At 39.0% G+C, this 18956-nt stretch overlaps 3 protein-coding genes across 3 annotated transcripts; 1 reads left to right on the plus strand and 2 right to left on the minus strand.

The window, feature by feature from the left end:
- Nucleotides 1–8464: 8464 nt before the first annotated feature.
- On the plus strand, nt 8465–11253 carry LOC122047889. Its single transcript, XM_042609419.1, has 9 exons — nt 8465–8782; nt 8870–9057; nt 9135–9316; nt 9392–9676; nt 9750–9808; nt 9890–9926; nt 10037–10108; nt 10312–10636; nt 10713–11253. The coding sequence occupies exons 1-9, from the start codon at nt 8671–8673 to the stop codon at nt 11097–11099; spliced, it is 1647 nt and encodes a 548-aa protein (XP_042465353.1). The 5' UTR covers nt 8465–8670; the 3' UTR covers nt 11100–11253.
- Nucleotides 11254–11381: 128 nt separating this feature from the next.
- LOC122047890 lies at nt 11382–12094 on the minus strand. Its single transcript, XM_042609421.1, has one exon. It carries the CDS (start codon nt 11972–11974, stop codon nt 11498–11500), a length of 477 nt encoding a protein of 158 aa, XP_042465355.1. The 5' UTR covers nt 11975–12094; the 3' UTR covers nt 11382–11497.
- A 1629-nt stretch (nt 12095–13723) lies between these two features.
- On the minus strand, nt 13724–17314 carry LOC122047891 (probable monogalactosyldiacylglycerol synthase 3, chloroplastic). The gene is made up of 8 exons (XM_042609422.1): nt 16794–17314; nt 16200–16372; nt 15512–15673; nt 15287–15428; nt 14990–15214; nt 14830–14892; nt 14656–14730; nt 13724–14243 (listed from the first exon to the last, which is right to left on the minus strand). Exons 1-8 carry the CDS (start codon nt 17121–17123, stop codon nt 13983–13985), a joined length of 1431 nt encoding a protein of 476 aa, XP_042465356.1. The 5' UTR covers nt 17124–17314; the 3' UTR covers nt 13724–13982.
- Between the last annotated feature and the right edge of the window lie 1642 nt (nt 17315–18956).

Consider the following 18956-nt stretch of genomic DNA (forward strand, 5'->3'; position numbering starts at 1 on the left):
CAAAAGAAGAACTGAATAGAGTCAGACCATTTTCAAGTGCAAAGGAGTTGTGGAACAAACTAATCGAGCTGCACGAGGGCACGTCAGACGCTAAAGTAAGTAAGCGTGATTTAATTTTAAATAAATTGTATAATATTAAAATGCAGGAAGGTGAGACGGCGAACCAGCTTCACGCACGCATCCGGGACCTACTCAACGGGCTTCATGCGATCGGCCAAAGGGTGGAAAACCGCGACGTAATAAGGTACGCGCTAAGCGCTTTTCCGAGGAACGCTTTGTGGGCATCCATGGTGGATGCTTACAAAGTTTCCAAGGATTTATCTTCAATAAAACTAGATGAATTATTTTCGGAATTAGAATTGCATGAGCAGACTAATGCACGCTCGTCGAGAAAGGTGTTGCTTTGGTTGCAGGTACCAGCAAAATGCGCAAACCGACGACGAGGCGCAAATCCAAGTCCAAAGACGAATCGGACGCAGACGACGAAGACGAAGTTATTTCCAAACTGATAAATCTTGTGCGGAAAATATGCAAGTCAAAAAGGGAAACTCAAACAACCAAGAAGGACAAGACTGGAGTCACCTGCTACGGATGCAACCAGAAGGGGTACTACAAACCAGACTATCCAAACAAGAAGAAAAGAAAGAAGGTATTGAAGGCAACCTGGTCCAAGTCGTCAGACGAATCCGAGTCCGATAAAGAAGAACCGACAAGCTTCCTCGTATTGCCAGTACAAGTAGACATTGACGAAATCGAGTCCGAATTTGAGTCTGAAACCAAGAGCGAGTCGGAAGCCGAGTCCAGGCAAAGCCACGAATCCGCATTCATTTTCGAAGGACCAAACCCCACTGTAAGTTCACTACTCGCAGAATTTCAATTAGATAACTTGCATGAATTATTACCTTACTTAGTAAAAAAGTTGGCTAAATCCAACATTCGGGTTAAGTCGCTCCAAAAGGAGGTAACAACCCTTAAGGAAGCGACTAACTTGAGCTCTTTAACTGAGTCAGTTCAAATTAGAAACTCAACTCAAGTCCAACAACTTGAGGAAGAAAATTCCAATCTGAAAGCTCAAATTAAAGAACTCAAGAACACGTTGGAACGGTTCACCTTGAGTTCCAAGAATTTGGATCTGATTCTTGGAAAACAGCGAGTCGTGTACAACAAATCCGGACTTGGATTCAGATCCAAAAGTAAGTATAAATCATATCTATCTTTAGTAAATAGAAATAATAGAAGCTTAATTCAAGCATGGGTCCCCAAGTCAAACTTAGTTAATCAAGTTGGACCTGGTCACTATTGGGTCCTCAAGGATCAGATCCATTTCCTTGATAGACCATGTCGAGGCTATGATCCAGGGGGAGCCAATAGAAAAACCATCTCAATAAATATATAAATTGATTGGTGCTTGTTTATTTATTTTCGTGGAATATACATGCTTAGACTAGGATAGCTTAAGGATCTAGGCGTAATTTACACTTGCCAGTTAAATCTAGGAGTTTCAAAAAGAAAATTAAATATATATTTCTTTGAGCGATTCTGTCTAGGAAGGGGTGGATGATCTCATACCTAAGAAGGCCTAGAGCCTCGCCCTGACCTGGGAATCAATCATGGAAAGACATTTATTTGACTATTTGAAAAACCTAAGTTTAACTCAAATGTAAATTACTCATTAGAAATACCCTAAATTCAAGATAACCATCTCACAAAATTACTTAAGATTACCTGATTAATAATTTTAAATCAGGTGAGATGGATCTAGGTTCAAATAAGTTTAAATTGTTCAAAATTTAAGCAAATTTAATTAAAATCAACTAAACCCAATCAACCTTTATTTTAAAAATCATTTTAAAAATCTTTTTTTTTTAAAAAAAAATCTCTAAAAATTACTTGAAAAATCCTTTTAAAAATTCTTTAAAAATTATTTGAAAAATCCTTTTAAAAAATGCTTTAAAAATTATTTGAAAAACTTATTCAAAATCCATTGAAAAATTATTTGAAAAACTTATTCAAAATCCTTTGAAACTTATTTGAAAAACTTATTCAAAAACCTTTGAAAAATATTTGAAAAACTTATTCAAAAACCTTTGAAAAATATTTTGAAACTCATTTTGAAACCCTTTAAAAATGATGTTGAAAATCATTTCAAAATCTGTTTCAAAAACTGAAAAATACACTTAAGCCTTAAATATTTACAAGAAAATTAATTTAAGTGTTTACTATTATATTGATTTCTCTCTTAGTTATTTTGATATATGACAAAGGGGGAGAGTATAGGGAAATTCAAAGGAATTAAAGATTCAAAGGAGAGATTTTTTTAAGGGAGAGCTTCTATTAAGGGGGAGCTTTGTATGTACTTATGCCTTATTTATGCCTGTGCTTACTTATGCCTATATGTTTTGCATCTTTTCGCTTAACTTTGAATTTCGGTTGCCATAATCAAAAAGGGGGAGATTGTTGGTGCAGGAAGCACCCGACGATCGAACCTGAGTTTTGATAATGGCAAAGGGTTCAAAGTTAAGCTTACTTGTTATCTAATGTATTTGAGTGAGTGTTTCAGGAAAGTCCTAACTGCTGTTAGGCAGGTGGAAAACCCTAAGGGGTGGTAACCCTATGCGGGAAGTCTTAGCGGGTCGACGCTTCGGGCAAAAATCCTAGGGGGTGGTAACCCTAGGTTAAAATCTTGGTGTCGCGAACCGGGTAGAAGTCTGGATGGGTCGAGGACCGGACATCCAGCATGAAGACCGGAAGCATCGGACGCGGAGCAAAAGTCCAGTCAATCTGGAGGATCGCACTGGCAGCAGGTAAATCTCCTAAGTGGAGTAGGTGACGACGCGTTCCCCGCAGAGGGAACAGTAGACGTCGGGTCAACCTAGGGTTTCCGGATGGAAACCCGAAGTCAGACCCGGACAGTCCGGAGACTGTCATTATCATATCTATTATGTTTTATATGCTAACTTTGTGCTACAGGGTATATTTGAGATTAATTATCTTGCAGGGACCAAAGTGCAAAGATTAACCTCGGATGAACAGTGTCCGAGGCGCCTCCATGGAGCTTGGAGGTGCATCGGGTGCAAGGCTGAAGCTGGCTGCGAAGTGGAGCTGGAGGCGCCTTCATAGGGATTGAAGGCGCCTTGGAGCTTTGATGAAGGCGCCTTCAGGTTGGGATAAGCAGCAGCCAGCGGAGGTTATCACAGCACAGGAACAGGGATAAGTTTTGGGGTTTAAGGCGCCTTCAACGTCCAATAAAAGGACATCTCGACCAGCAGCTTGATACAACTATTCCAAGTGATCCCTATACGAGATTAGCTGCTAACGAAAGATTCCCGAAGTGCTGCGACTACTTTCCGATGACCCTGAGCTCCAGAATTCATATTCTCTAAGTGTTTTCGGTACTTTTAATTATTGTTTTAATTTGTACGTAGATTGTAATAATTCTCGTGCTTATAGTTGTTGCCCACGGAAAGCGATCAAGGATCGCGGGCCTTCGAGTAGGAGTCGTCATAGGCTCTGAACGAAGTAAATCCACTGTGTTCATCTGCTTGTTCTTTAATTCCGTTACATTTATTTTTACTCGTACGATTTCGAAAAGTGTGAAAGCCGCGAGCGCTATTCACCCCCCCTCTAGCGCTTCTCGATCCAACATCACTTACCTTCTTTTCGGGCCTTTACAACTGATTTCTTCACAATTTGTTCAATCTTAGATTGTTTTCTCTTTGTGGATGGACGACCTCGAGATCTAACTTTTAATGGAAAGTGTATTGCTTTTGAACCAGATGTAGATACTCCTTTCAGTTGTTCAACCCTTGAATGCTCAAGACCATTAACAATTAGTTTTTCCTTCGTGTCTTTCAAGATTTCCACCAACATAGAACAATTATCATCATTTTTTGCACCAAGTTGTTGAATCTCTTGTATCAATGGAGTGAGAATATTATATCGATGTCTTTCTCCATCACAAACAAAATCATCATAGATGTTACTGATACTTTGATACCCACACTTAATATCTTTGTACCATCGGTCCATAATATAATTATAGGAACCTCAGTCACCTTCATTCTTATCAACACTTTGATCATATGCCTACATAAAATTCCCCGAAACTCAAATAGACGACACATACATTTCAATTTGCAATCTAACTCTGTATAATGTACCCTAAAGGAAACTTCCCTTACGGGTTCTCCATTTTTTTCCAAAATAGTTTCTACTACTTCAAATATTAAAGTTGTCCTTTCTTCCTTCAATAATGAGGCATCGCAAAACATCAATCCTCTTATTTCATCTTGGAACAACTTAAATAAGTTGTTAGTGTATGCATTTTGAAATTGTCTTTCAATAGGATGACCAAGAATAAGTGACATGGTAGAATTAAAAGAAACAAAATCCAAATGTTTTTCATTCTCAATCTTCTTCTTCAAAGCATTATCATATTGCTCAACAAATTGCTTCAAAGATGTTTTAGAATGGACGTAGTCATCAAAAAACGCATTCATACTTTCACTTCTTTGAGATGTGGACATACCTGTCTAAAAGTTATCTTTAACATATACAGGTATCCATCTATGTCGTTCTTCATGCAAAGATTTCAACCAATCATTGTTTTCCAAATTAAACTCCTCAATCATTTTTCAACCAATTCTCATCACACTCATCAACTGTAAGTGAGTTATAAACAATGTTTTTCAATTGTTTCTTTATCATTTTGTATTGAGCATGACCACCAAATTTTGCTAGAATTTTTTTCATGATATGCCAAAGACACAAACGATGATGCGAATTCGAAAATACCTCTTCAATTGCAATTGTCATGGCACGACATTGGTCTGTGATTATAGCCTTTGGAGCATGTCCGAACATACATGTCAACCAAGATTTAAACAACCATATGAAAGTTGCTGAGTCTTCGCTTGATAATAATCCACATCCCAGCAAAATAGATTGACCATGATGATTCACCCCAACAAATGGAGCAAATGGCATGTCATAACTATTAGTCAAATAGGTTGTATTAAAAGTCACAACATCAGAAAAGTACTCATACGCAGCTCTACATCTTGCATCTGCCCAAAAAATATTTCTTATTCGAGATTCCCCATCTAAATCAAGCACATAAAAAAAGTTTGAGTTCCTACTTTGCATGCGACAAAAATAATTACTCAAAGCTTTAGCATCTCCATCCCCTAACCTCAACATTCTAGCTTCTGAAATATAATTCCTACACTTTCTCTCATCAAATGCCAAATTCTCATACCCTCTAGCCTCAACTACAAATGATTGAAAACTTTTGCTTAAAGTTATTCCAGCTTGATCATTTAGCTGTAATTTTCTCTTTATAGCTGAATCCAATATTTTATTACATCTAAAATGTCGTGACTTTCCAGGACTCAAGATATGATTATGTTCAAGAATTAGACTAGTTATCACAAAGTTCCCATCATTTCGAATAACAACATTAATCTTAGTTTTGCAATTCATCTTAGTAGAAGGTCGAGGGTATAAAATATTTTTTGCTTGAGATACTTTCCCACCATTTTTGGCACATCCAATAGAGAAATTTTTTTGCTTCCCATCATCTCCATTTCTATCACCTAATTTGCAAATACCGAAATCAACATTCTGAGCATAAGAATTATAAAAAGTACGAACTTCTTCTTCACATGAAAATGTCATTCCAATCTCAGGAATCTTGACTTCATTTACACTAGATGGAGATGAGTCTTGGTCCGTAGGGTTATTGTTATCCTTTATCTCAATTAAATCAATTTTTTCTGCTTCCATGACACTTTCTTCATCTACATTTATTTTTTAAAAAAATTACAGGACCAAAATTAAATAGAAAACAGAGACAGAATAAAAAAACATGAAACAATATCATTCTTCACCCGATTCATATAATTTGCAAATAATAGACTAATTGCATGCATACAACTAATTTACAAACAACAATAAGTCAAGGACTTTCACACAAACATTCTACATTAGATAAACTGAGCATGTGGGTTACCGGAAAGAAATACTTGCCGGAAAGTAATAATAGCAACATGCCTTGATTGATTAGAATCAGAAACAAAATTCAACAAAAAAAAATATCCACATATGAGCATGAACATTGAGGTTGTTTCATTTCCTATCTACATGAGGATCGGTGAAGTGCAGAGATGAAAAGAAAAAAGTGGGTTACCGAAATTGCGACCGTCAATGTAGTGTCAAGTCTGTCCGTACTCGATATCGACCTCCTCCCTGGTGTACTCTCTGGGGTCCTTCTCGAATGCCTAATTTCACACACCACCACAAAACTGAGTTAGGGCACGGGAGGAGGGGTCACGTTAAAGCACAGGAGGAGGAGGATGTTGAGGAGTAGAGTTAGGGCACGGGAGGAGGGGTCACGAAAAAACAGAAGAGGAGGAGGAGGCGTAGAGTTCGCGACAAAACGGAGGAGGAGGAAGAGTAGAGTTAGGGCACGATCGCTGATGGAAGAGAAAAAATGGAGGAGGAGGAGGAGGAGTAGAGGTAGGGCACGGAGGAGAGGAGAGGTCGCGAAAAAACGGAGGAGGAGGAGTAGAGGTCGGGCACGGAGGAGAGGTCACGAAAAAACGGAGGAGGAGGAGGAGGAGTACTCGTTAGGGCACGGAGGAGAAGTCGCGAAAAAACGGAGGAAGAGGAGGGGGAGTAGAGCCAAGTCTACGATTTTTACTCTGAATTGGACTTAGCCACATTAGCTACCACCTAAATCGCGCTGCGATTTCACTGAAGGAAGTCGCTGCCAGAGGTATATTGATTGATTCATTCTATAAAATTTTTTTATCAGGAAATATTTATAGTTAATGATTCATCAATTTAATATTTTTAGTCAACCGTTTATTAGAAAAATTTATTTATTAATTTATTAAGTTAGGACAGATGTTTAAAATTGAGAGAAGGCGCTTGTGACTGTAACATTGAAAAAAAAAGTCTTTTTTATTTTTGCTTATATATAATCTATGTGGATTCTTGTTTTTTAGTTCCCTTATAAAAAAAATAATTAATTAGGCTGAATAGTAGTTCTGAAATAGTTCGCTTATCGAATATCTATACTTAAAGTAGAATGTGGTTAGAATTCAAATTGAACTGTTATACTCTTTTATATATATAATAAATCGTAAAATATTACGGTAGCTCAGCTGCCAGACCACATCACATGGTCACAGCTAATAATAATAATAATACATAGAATAAGAAAAGCCCGACCTTTAAAGAATAGCAGTCGGGTTCTCCTTCGTTTTACACCTGGCCTGTGGTTGAACCAAACAAACGGTCTCCATTGTGGGTCCTGCAAGTACACCCGTCATTTTGCTGGGACTTACCTTTATAAGAGCATCACATAAACTTTTTTAAACACAAAATTTATTATAAATTTTATAATTTATATATTTTTTTTTACATCAGCTAGCTATCGTATTAATTTACTAAATTAAAAAAAAGGAGTGAATTAGATAATAAAAAATAAATATTATATTAAAAATAATTTAAAAATAAAGACAGACTAAATTATAGTAAAATTAATGTATTAGTTTGTAAAAATAGATATTTAAATGTAATAAAATATTGTTTTTATTCTAAATTTTAGATAGAAAAAAACGGCCGCCACAGAGCGCTGCCACGAATGGGTCACGTGTCGTTCGCATGGGCCCCGCAAGGCGAAGTACCTGTCGCTCTCTGCTTCGGCCTATTAGAAACGGTGGGCTCTGCTGGGTTCGAGCCGTACACGCGCCAGCGTCGATGAGGGACCCACCTCCCCTGGGCAAAAATTTTAAAAATATTAAGGGGTTTCATGAACTTTTCTCTGCCGATAATGATTTTTTTATTAAAAGAAAACATCTCATATTAAAAAAGTTAAAATAAATTTCATTTTAAAATTTTTCAAAATTTTTTTTAATGAAAATTACTATAATCTTAACGAGCTTAAAAATAATTTACAACCATTTTTTTGATTTATTATTTTCTATCCAAATCTTCTCCGGGCCTTGTAATTAGATTTCATTATCGCTAAACCTATCCACATCACAACTCTCTTGATTCCCAAATCTCACACATTATATAAAATTTTAAAACAATCTTTTTTTTTTATCAAATTTAATTTGATGGCAATCAAAGTAATTTTAATCATTCAATCTTGTTCTAATGAATATTTATTAATATCTTTCTATCCTTTAATATTATCTCTCTAATTAGATACTTAAATAAAAAAAAACCAATTCTTTCACTATCAAATTTCAAATTACTAATAAAACATTAATGGATACCAACTCGATTTTTCACGGCCACGCGTTTATTTTATCGCGAAATTCCATTTCTGCCCCTCAGATCTGGGCGGCAGGTGTCCAGTTATCAATTTTAAAATACAGTGGCAAAGAGGTAATTTAGCTAACGCGCCAGTGGCCGACATGTAAAGCACAAACGGGTCTTTTCCGTAATTAAAGCGACTTTGCTCTATCTCTCTATCTCTCAGAGAGGAAAGCAACAAGAACTCAAGCGAAGCAACCCTGGAACCTGATCGAATGCGCTTGTAGGATCGAGGGCAGCTGCTTTCCCGGCCCCAATTCCGCTCTACCCTTGCCGTTCCGCCGCCTCTGAGCTCAAAAAGGCGTCGTCTTGGACAGCCCGGAGGAGCTCCACAAGTTGAGCATGGCGGCGCTTTCTAAACCTGCAGAAGCTCTTGCTCTTCTCTTGTTCTTCCTTCCTTTCATATCTTGCTTCGCTGCTTCTTCCCGTATCGAGCAATTGACGTCCTTATCAGGTATTAATCCTTTCTTGGAGGTCGAAAAGGTAAGAAAAAGAAAAGATTTTGAGCGTTCTGTTTGCTGAGTGTGGAGGATTTGCGTAGGTGGAGGGCTGCAAGATGGGATTTTTCTACCGAGGAGATCCGCCGCCGAGGTGCCGCCGGCTGATGTCGTCGTCGTGGACAATAGCTCCTTCGTCCTGGCTGCTCCGAGGACGCACAGGAAAGATCCCTTGGACGGATTCCATCGATACACCGGCGGTTGGAACATCAGTGAGAAGCACTACTGGGCCGTGAGACTCCTTGACCTCTTCATCTTGTTCTTTCTCTTCTTGATCTGTTCCTTCCATCGCATCTTTGTGTTTGTCAGTCTGTCGGGTACACGGCGGCGCCGCTATTCGCCATCGCTTTGGCGTGGTTCATCGGATTTGGGCTGGTGTTGCTGTTCATCTGCTGCTGGTTTTTCTGCTGCCGCCGCCGGAGTTACTCCTATTCCCGCGCCGCGTACGCACTGTCCCTCATCCTCCTCGTGCTATTCACCTGCGCCGCAATGTAAGAACCCTAGATCTCGCCTTAGATTCGCTTGATTTTGGAAACTCATAACCCGAGTGGTGATGTTCTGTACAGCATCGGATGTGTGGTTCTGTACACAGGACAGGGGAAGTTCCACAGAAGCACTTACAGCACTATGGACTACGTCGTCAGTCAGGCAAACTTCACGGTGGAGAACCTCCGGAACTTCTCAGACAGTTTATCCGATGCCAAGAAGATCACAGTAGATCAGGTGCTCCTTCCCTCCAATGTCCGAGCTGACATTGATGACATCGAAGCAAGAGTTAACAAGTCGGCTAATCAACTTGCCGATCGAACTTCAGACAACTCCAGGAAGATTCGTCGCGTGCTGGATCGAGTGTAATGATAATTTGAACTTCTTGTTTAGTTCGAAAGAGCATGCCTAAGTTCTATATATTCTTCTGCTTTGCAGGAGGTTGGATTTGATCATAATTGCCGCAGTGATGCTTCTCTTGGCGTTTATAGGATTCTGTGAGTATTGCATTTAGGGGGAGAATCTATACTTTTTCAGTTAGATTGCTTACCGGTATTTCGATCGGTTTTATCGTGCAGTGCTCTCTATACTTGGATTGCAGTACATTGTCTCCATGTATGTGACAACTTCTCGAAATCTACATGTGCTATCTATAGTTGGATTACTCATAGTTTCTCTATCGAAGCATAACTGTTGATTTGTTTGTCTTATGTTTATTCGTGCAGTTTAGTAGTTGTCGGGTGGATTCTAGTGACCGGCACATTCATTCTGTGCGGTGTCTTCCTCATACTACACAAGTAAGTTCATGTACTACTATACTTGTTTGATACATACACAAGTAACTTTGTTTATACGAGCTACAAGTATACGGTGATTGCTCGATAAATATTTATCGCATAGTGATACTTAAACGGAAACTTAGGCCTAGGAAAGAATGTGCCAAGAGTATCTCTTAGTTGTTAAGGCACTACATTGAGTGTTTCTATTGGGATCTTACCAGTGTGGTGGCTGATTCATGTGTTGCGATGAATGAGTGGGTTGATCATCCATACGCTCATACAGCTCTCGACGATATTCTTCCTTGTGTCGATGTTGCCACTGCCAATGAATCCTTGTCTCGAAGCCGGGAAGTCACATTCCAGCTAGTTAATGTTGTCAATCAGGTGATCGCCAATATTTCGAACCAGAACTTTCCTCCTCAATTGAAACCTTTGTACTTTAATCAGTCCGGCCCATTGATGCCTCTTCTTTGCAATCCATACATGCCGGACTTGAATAACCGGCCATGCTTTCTTGGAGAGGTCGACTTCAACAACGCAACACAGGTAAAACGACCGACAACTAGAGAAGTTGCATATACAATTTCGAAATGATACCAATTTATCTTTGTGATCAATGTAGGTGTGGAAAGGCTATGTTTGCCAAACTATGACTGAATCAGGCTCCGAGGTTTGCACGACGGTTGGCCGGGTAACCCCGAGCATATACAACCAAATGGCAGCTGCTGTGAACGTCAGCCGAGGGTTATACTTGTACGTGCCATTCCTTACTCAGCTAGAAGACTGCACTTTTGTGCGCGATACCTTCACGGGGATAAGCCAGAACAATTGCCCGGATCTGGAGAGCAACAGCAAACTGGTGTACATAGGGCTGGTGATGGTTTCCGCCGCAGTGATGCTGTCCTTGATATTCTGGGTGATCTACGCGAGGGAGAGGCGCCACCGCAAGTACAACAAGCAGTTTGTCGTCGGATCGGGACAGCCGATGCCGCAAGAAAAGGCGCCATAAGAATGTTTGTTGAAAATATCAAACTTTGTAGCATTGTGATGATTAGAATAGGTGATGAGATTTCATGTATGTGTTAGATTCTATAGATACGTTTGCCAAGTGCTTTACCATCCGTGACAGTTCTTACAGGATCGAATGGTTCGTTTCATTTTCATATGGTTTATACTTCGTCATTTCACCCCTTAAATGTTGTGGTATTTCATGCAATAAAAATATATGAAAAGCCCCTAATAGTTGTATAAATTGTGCCGCGAGTCGTGGAGGGTCCTTTATGCGAAAATATGAACTATAAGGACTCGACTACGAAGGGCTTGCTTTGTGAAAATATGGAAAATAAGTGTACTAATGTGAAATATTTATGTAATTACATGGCAAGCCGACTGCAACGTTGCTGCTGGTCAATTTGGTTTGAGGTCCTGAAACATGGAGTCCCACCTGATCTCGCCGGCGTGCTTCACAGCCACCGCAGCAGTCGGAGGAGCCACTCTGGCTCCGCCGCCGCCGCCACCGTCCGCTACTACCATCTTCCTTCGCCTCTTCAGCATGTCCCCCTTCGCCGGCGCCGGAGCCGCCACGACGACGATAGCTGAGGAATTCCGGCGGAGCAGGGAGTAGCTAAGATACTTGGCTATGGAGCTCCCGGCGGCGGCGAGGAACCTGGTGAAGCGGCGGAGGCCGGAGTACTTCCTCTTCTTGGCGAGCTTCAGGATCTCCAGTCGGTGCTTGGCGATGGAGATTCCCATGCTCTTCAGGAACTCATGGTCGAAGTGGGCGATGTCGTCTTCGCCTAGCTGGTTGCCGGAGAAGAGGAGGGAGAGGTGGTAGACGAGGTCGGGATCGAGGTCGGCGTCGGAGAGCCAAGAGTACCAATCCATGGATTCTTGGAATGGTGGAAGGAGAAGGGAGGTGGAAGAAGAAGCATGGCGTTCGAGTGGAGGAAGAAAAGGTGTTTGATGAAATTCCAATAAAGAAAGGCGGGGTTAGTGGGGGCATTAGTTGGCTTAATGTGTCATCTTCGATGATAGTTCCTTGCTCAACTAAAAAGATTTTTTTTTTTTTTTTCACAAATATAAAAATTCAAACAATCGGTTCAACTAGTCGAGAACCAACTCATGGGTAATTCCTCCCGAACGATTTCACGATGACAAAAGACGAATATGTTTACTTTTAATATCCCCGTCAGGGTCAACATGAACTTACTTACCTCTAGAAGAAATCTCTTGCGTAAAAAAATTTTCTCCCTTGCTTGGAAATGAAGATAAAAATTCTAAAAAGATTGACAATTAGTTTATAGATTAGAAAGTTGAAATAAAATAATGTCATATGTTTGTCACTTTATTAAGTGGCAATTAATGTAAATAAATAAAAGGAGAGAAATTAGATCAAAATTCTTGAACACTAAAATTGAATTATTTGGTCAATTAATTTCGCTGAACGTTAGTTGCTGCATTAGGCGTGTAACATGTGTTAGGTGAAGAACATCAACAAAATAATAAAGGTGGATAATAAATTTATAAATAGCAACAAAAAATGACATTAAAAATTGCTTCAACATTTTAATGAGCCGCTTAAGTTTCAATATTACTTAAATAATGGGATGGTGTTACGTGAGATATTAAGGTTGAAACTCAGTGTATTTGAGTAAGTTTTCTCTCATGTTTTAGCCACCTGTATTAATGGCTAGTAGTCATCTGTAATTTACCTCCTCCATGTTAGTTTAGGGACGAATTGACGGGAGCACTGGAGTGAGTGATCACCTTTTGCAAAATGATATTACTCAAATCATGTACCTAATTTTCATAATACCAAATCACGTATTATATTTTTGAAATATCCCTCCTCTTTCTCTATAGGTCTATCAATCAGCTTTGAACAAAACTGATTGATGGATTTAGAGAACTCTAAATTATTTCAAATCAAAATGATTGTACTCCTAAAAATCTCTTTTATGTATTTATATTCTTGGATCTAATTTGATAGTATAAATTGAGAGTATTAAATTAAATTGAGAGTACCTCTCTAATTTTTTTTACTTTACTAATTCAAAAATTCACTATTTTTTTACTTTACTAATTCAAAAAATCACTATTTTTAATTTATGTTATCGAATTTAGATATTCATGTTCGAAATTAACTGATTGACATACATCATTCGAAAATTTATAAATTTGATATATTTTTTTTAATAAGGAGAGACCTAAGAACCTATTAATAGTATTGGTTAGTGAATTTTATTATCCTAGATCTTATAATAAATTTTGTTGAAAAATTCACTATTTTCAATTTATGCTATTAAATTTAAATCTAAGAATATAAATATATTAAGAAAGGTTTACAAGAGTACGTTGGTTTTGATTTAAAGCTGATTCGAAACTTTTCACTTCAGAACGAGTATTTCACAAATATGATATGTGATTTGGTTATTATAAAAGTTAGGTATATGATTCAGATAATACTGAAACTTACTTAATGCAGTAAAATGTTGAAAATTCTTCGTACGATAGAGAGAATGGACTTGACTACAGAAGTTTATCAGATAGCCTTGAATGAAATAATACAATGACACGATCAGATGAAAAACATGAAACCCAATGTTTCAAGTAACCATGAATGAAATACTCAAATGAACAATCTGAAACCCAATGAATAATGATACATATACATGAACATATTTGTCGATACATTTAAGAAATAAACAGCATGCAATTCAAATAAAAGAAGAGAATCTGTCCTAAACAGCTAAAGGATAAACAATCTAGAAACTTAAAAAGCAGATTTAGCACAGGGCAAGTAAACCTGCTTTGAAAACCAAAATATTGACAATAGCTGTACAAGCAGCAGCAGCAATTAGGAGAACACAAGTCGATCGAGCATGTATCCATATCACACCGGTTGGCGGAAGGACGATGTCAGGGATTCTGAGATTTGGGATAATGGCCCTTGCTGTTGGGCGAGCTCGTGGATGTCCCTTACAATGTCAAAAACTGCATCAGGTTGAGCCAGTTTGAGGGCATTTTCTGACATTTTCTTGAGCTCCTCAGAGTCAGAGCTGAACCAGCTAGCAACGAGAGTAGCTGTTTGCTTTGAGCTTTTAGAGAATACCCCGGCTCCATTCTCAACGACATAAGGGACATTGCCAACCTCCTACAAGCAAGAACATAGCTTTTGGAGCGATTTTCTCCACAGTTAAAACAAAGATACTCTTCTAAAATATTGGCTTATATGGTTTACTAATGATTGTTGGCTAAGAACAAGGAATTGATCACACATCCTGTAGCATCTGATGGGGAAATGAATACTTCTCCAATTATTTAAAGTTCGCGGTGCAAATAACTTAATGCATGATGGAAGTAAGATGACAGTTACACTTTGCGTTGTTTGATTAAGCAAGGCCAAAATAGTAAATGAATTTCATGGCATAGGATTTTACTGACATGAAAACTAGGGTCTCACTTTATGTCATCGTTGGATCCAAACCATTAATGCTTCTATTTGATAACACTAGCCAGTCTATATCTAGGAACCTTTAGAATCAAACCACTAATTAGAAACAAACCTGTCCGGGAATGAAATCATTTAGGATAATAGGAAGACCCCTTATCAAAGCCTCTGTAATTGTACCAGGTCCAGCCTAAGAAGGCGAGCAACAGGAAAGATCAGCACAGAACAGAATGATTCTAAGAAGAAGAAGAAAAAAAAAAGTAGCTACAAAATGACAACAGATTTATACCTTTGTTATAAGGCAATCACAAGCTCCCATCCATTTCTCCATTTGGGTTACAAATCCATTTACCTGTCATCGCCAATCAAGTTTTAAGTGAAAGCCAACAAAAAGAAGTTTTAAGTGAAGGCTAAGTTAGATCCCTCTCGATGAACAATTATTATAGTACCTTCACAGGTATCTTCCATTGAATATCTTGTAAAGTAGTCCTCAAAGTTTGGTTTCGGCCACAGATGACAACAAGTTGCCCGATTGGTTTGCCAAGCTCATTGTCAAATAGTGATTCACCAAGGGCCTTTGCTGTCTTCTTAACCGGTCCCATTCCCTCACCTCCTCCCATGAGTAGGACCGCAGGAAGCTCAGGATCCATCTCAAATTCTTTTCTCAAATCACTCTGTAAAGAAACAAGCCAACTAAATTTCCACACATAAGTCGAATGGGCAAACCAAAAAACCTGACAACCAACCTTGACAAGAACTGCACGACAGAAAGAAGGTCGAATGGGCAAACCAAAAACCTGGATTTGTGAAGGTTCTAGGCCATCCAGAGAAGCTCTCTTTGCTACTTCCTCGGAAGGGCAATAACATCTATTGACACCGACATGGAACCTGAATAGGTAACAGTGCACCAATTTGGTTAAGGATAATGATGCAGAGAGTCTGATACCTTGACATGGACACTTAAGACTCACCAGGTGGGGTGGCAGGTGTTGAGATCCGTAATGACGGTAACGAAAACAACTTTTTTCTGAAGGTTCTGCCATTTCAGCACCCACAAAGGGATGTGCTGCATGAGGGGATGGACACTAATAATTATATCAGGTTTATACTTCTTCAAACCAGCTTCCACCTTCCTTCACTCAAAAAAAATATATGATTTAGCATGCAGCATTTGTTTACTGAAATTATTCTGAACGTAGAATATTTAAACTTAAATCCTAAATTAAGGTCTAAAGGCGTATCAATCAGATGATGTAAGATCCACAAAGAAGTGCAAAACCCACAAGAAACAACTTGGCAAACAAGGACAAGAACTAAAATATAAGCAAATCTGAAGAACTAGCAGAAGCATCAAATATTTAGCAATGAGGATCAACAGCCACAAGTTAAGCCCTCAAAGAAGATAACCGATGAACAAGTATAATTTGGTTGACAAAAGAAGATCCAAAACTCAATTCTAAAGTTTGATTCATCAAATGACTTTGTTTTTTGGTTTACTTAATTAACTAGATCAACTTGTTTATTTTTTTTATCTTTCAGAAAAGCATTAATTAGACTAAGTCGCTGACCACGAATATCCTGTGGTAGACGTGTGAGTTGCATTTACGTGCACAGTTGACTCAGGATCATTTTGAAGTCATAGGGGACATGAAAACTTACTTAGCATAGAAGGATCCAATGGCGGCGAGATAGAGATTATGAACCCAACGAGGAGACGTACTGTGGAAGGCCACCTTCCAAAGCTGCGCGTGCTTCACCAAGAACTTATAGGACCTTTCCATGTCATTTAGAGGCCATCCGGCGTGCTCCATAAACAAATCCTTCACGAAGACCTGCACCAAGGAAGAACAATTGCACACTCAAAATGAAATCTTCCTCGCAGACACACACATTGCTTGATTAAAGAAACTTGAAACAGTCTTGTTATCTCCCGTAAGCAAAGGCAAAAAGAGGGTAAAAAAGGAAGAAGAAAAAAATTCTGTTAAGAGGACAACAATTAATGAAGTGAACAAACTAATCAGAGAGAACCAGGATGCGGGACGGCAGGAGATATCAATCAGGCGAACAATTTTCAATTTCTAAAATCGCTAGAACAGAAGTAAGCTAGATCCGACAGCAAATAGGGCCTTTGCGAGGCAAAAATAATAATAAAAAAAAAATCGAACACCAGATCGCTGGAAGAGACCAGCATTCTTAGATAGAATCATCAGAAAAGAGGGGAAAACAACCGCTGACGAAAGGAGCGAGATCTACCTTGTACTCATCTCCGAATTCGATCCTAAACGCGTCGTGGATGGCCTCGGCAGAAGCCCGGTGCCCGCCTCCAGTGTCGCTCATCAGGATGAGCACGTTCTTAGTCCGATCGGCCCCGATCTGGGCCATCTCCATGGTGCCTTCCTCCTCCTCCCAGAAACCGACGTCTCCGTCATCGCCGCGGCCATCGCCACTGTCGGCACCGCCCCACGTGAGGCTCTTCCGCTTCCGCCGCCGCCGCCGCTGCTGGGCCTGGTAAGCGAGCATGGACTGGATCACCACCTCCCGGATCGTCCGCCGCGGCGACGCCACCGACGCCGCCATGGGCATATCCTGAGCAGGAGCAGCAAAGGCGTCAGCACCACCGCACTTGAGCGCGCGCGCGTCGGTGGCAGCGGAGAAGATGGAGGAGCCGCGGAGGGAATCGAGGGAGGAGATCGATCGTCCGATTTGCTGGCGTTGAATCGAGGTCGACAGAGGCCAAGCTGGAACAGCGAAGCGGATACGAAGAAGATATTATTGGGCCGAAGGCATTTATTAGATTCTTTGGATTATTCCTGGAATTTCTGGGACAAAATGTTTCTGTGAGAAAGTATTACAGATGCCCCCTCAAATATATGATATTTTCACTTCACTTTCTTTTCATCGAACCCTTTAAAGTTTTTAAAATTATGGAAAACAAATTCAAAGTTTTCACCTACTCATGAATACTTGATGATGGACTTAGACCCGACCTCGGGCTGGATTTGAATCGGACTTGACTAGGATTCGAAATTGGGTCAACGGGTTGAATACCTGTTGACTCGTTTTCAGTTAAAAAATCATAATCGGCCTGGAAAGGTGCTCGGCCGGTTATGGTTCAATCTTAAAAATACCCTCGAACTAGAGGTTAACCGTTGGTTCGGCCCGTCAGTTTGAGGTTTTTTTTTTTTTTTTTTTTGTCTGTGGGAACCACTTAGCCATTAGGGATGAATTAGTGTAGTTTTTTTTTAATATTTTTTTTTTCCCAATTGTTGAGATCATTTCGTTATTTTTTTTTATCAATTATTACAATTTAATATTCGTTACTCTCCAAACTTTATAAATAGAGAGCCTCTTTCAATGTTTCCACACCTATCTTCTTTACTTTCCTTATTAATTTCTACAATTTGTACATACTTTCAACTCTAATTCTACACACTTTCAACTTCTGCTTCCGAGTTCCGACTACAATAGAAGGAGGCCGAGGGCAAGAGGAAGTTCATCATCTCAATTTCGGAGGGGCAAGGGAATAGTGAATCTGAATATTCAATCAATCGATAATGAGACTGAATAACTTCTGAATTTGACTCAACACCAGAAATATAAGGAAACAAATGCAATTACTTCTAAGATTTGGGAAGTTCCTTCATTAAAGTCTTCTATTTTTGTAAAATATTTTGAGAAGATAACTCTTTTGTCGATAGAATTACGTGTAAAATGTAAGAATTACAATGCTTCCTATAAATTCTAAACCAGCAGCGGCTTTAGGTTATTGAAACGACATGTAGAAGTAAAACACCCTACGGAATATGAAATTGACCGTTCTCAAATATAATTATCTAGATTTTGATTTTCCATTAGTGGAAGTATTCATTTTGGTTTATTTTTATATTTTGATAATAAATTAAGAAAATTATTAGCTAGATTTATTTCTGTAAAACATCTTTCATTTAGTTTTAGATCTAAATAAACTTTTGAAGATTTTTGTAAAGAATCTCTTAATCTTGTTAGGATATGTAAGAGCGTGGGCGGGTGAATAGCTCGCTTTACTTCTTTAAACTTGAATGACAACAGAAACTTAAAGTGAAGAACTCCGCAATGCTAATACTTAGATTTACTTGGTATCCACCTGCTTGAGCTGACTAATCCAAGAGTCCACTCCTCACACATAATATGCACTATGAAAACCTCTTTCTCGGAAACAATTCGGAGGCGGAGAAGCCTCGTACAAATTCGAGCATGAGAATACTATTGGTTAGTCCTAAGAAAATGTATCGATTTCACTGTACAAAATTTTTTTGTACAAGTGTCGAACCTTTCCTTAAATAACCTATTGTGTTCTTTATAAGTTAAATTAGGAATCGCAGACGGAACTTAACATCATTGAGTCCAAATTTAACTTATCTGTTCTTAATGATTTAG

The sequence above is a fragment of the Zingiber officinale genome, chromosome 2B (assembly GCF_018446385.1).
Source record: "Zingiber officinale cultivar Zhangliang chromosome 2B, Zo_v1.1, whole genome shotgun sequence".
Classification (NCBI taxonomy): Eukaryota; Viridiplantae; Streptophyta; class Magnoliopsida; order Zingiberales; family Zingiberaceae; genus Zingiber; species Zingiber officinale.

What these genes read in the sequence shown, in the direction of transcription:
- LOC122047889 (XM_042609419.1), top strand. Translation starts at nt 8,671, where the DNA reads ATGGCGGCGCTTTCTAAACCTGCAGAAGCTCTTGCTCTTCTCTTGTTC. An exon ending in CGTCGCGTGCTGGATCGAGT is followed by an intron (nt 9,677 to 9,749) that starts GTAATGATAATT and finishes TCTGCTTTGCAG; the next exon opens with GAGGTTGGATTTGATCATAA. An exon ending in ACTTCAACAACGCAACACAG is followed by an intron (nt 10,637 to 10,712) that starts GTAAAACGACCG and finishes TGATCAATGTAG; the next exon opens with GTGTGGAAAGGCTATGTTTG.
- LOC122047890 (XM_042609421.1), bottom strand. Translation starts at nt 11,974, where the DNA reads ATGGATTGGTACTCTTGGCTCTCCGACGCCGACCTCGATCCCGACCTC.
- LOC122047891 (XM_042609422.1), bottom strand. Translation starts at nt 17,123, where the DNA reads ATGCCCATGGCGGCGTCGGTGGCGTCGCCGCGGCGGACGATCCGGGAG. An exon ending in GTGATTGCCTTATAACAAAG is followed by an intron (nt 14,731 to 14,829) that starts GTATAAATCTGT and finishes TCGCCTTCTTAG; the next exon opens with GCTGGACCTGGTACAATTAC. An exon ending in ATGATTTCATTCCCGGACAG is followed by an intron (nt 14,244 to 14,655) that starts GTTTGTTTCTAA and finishes TCTTGCTTGTAG; the next exon opens with GAGGTTGGCAATGTCCCTTA.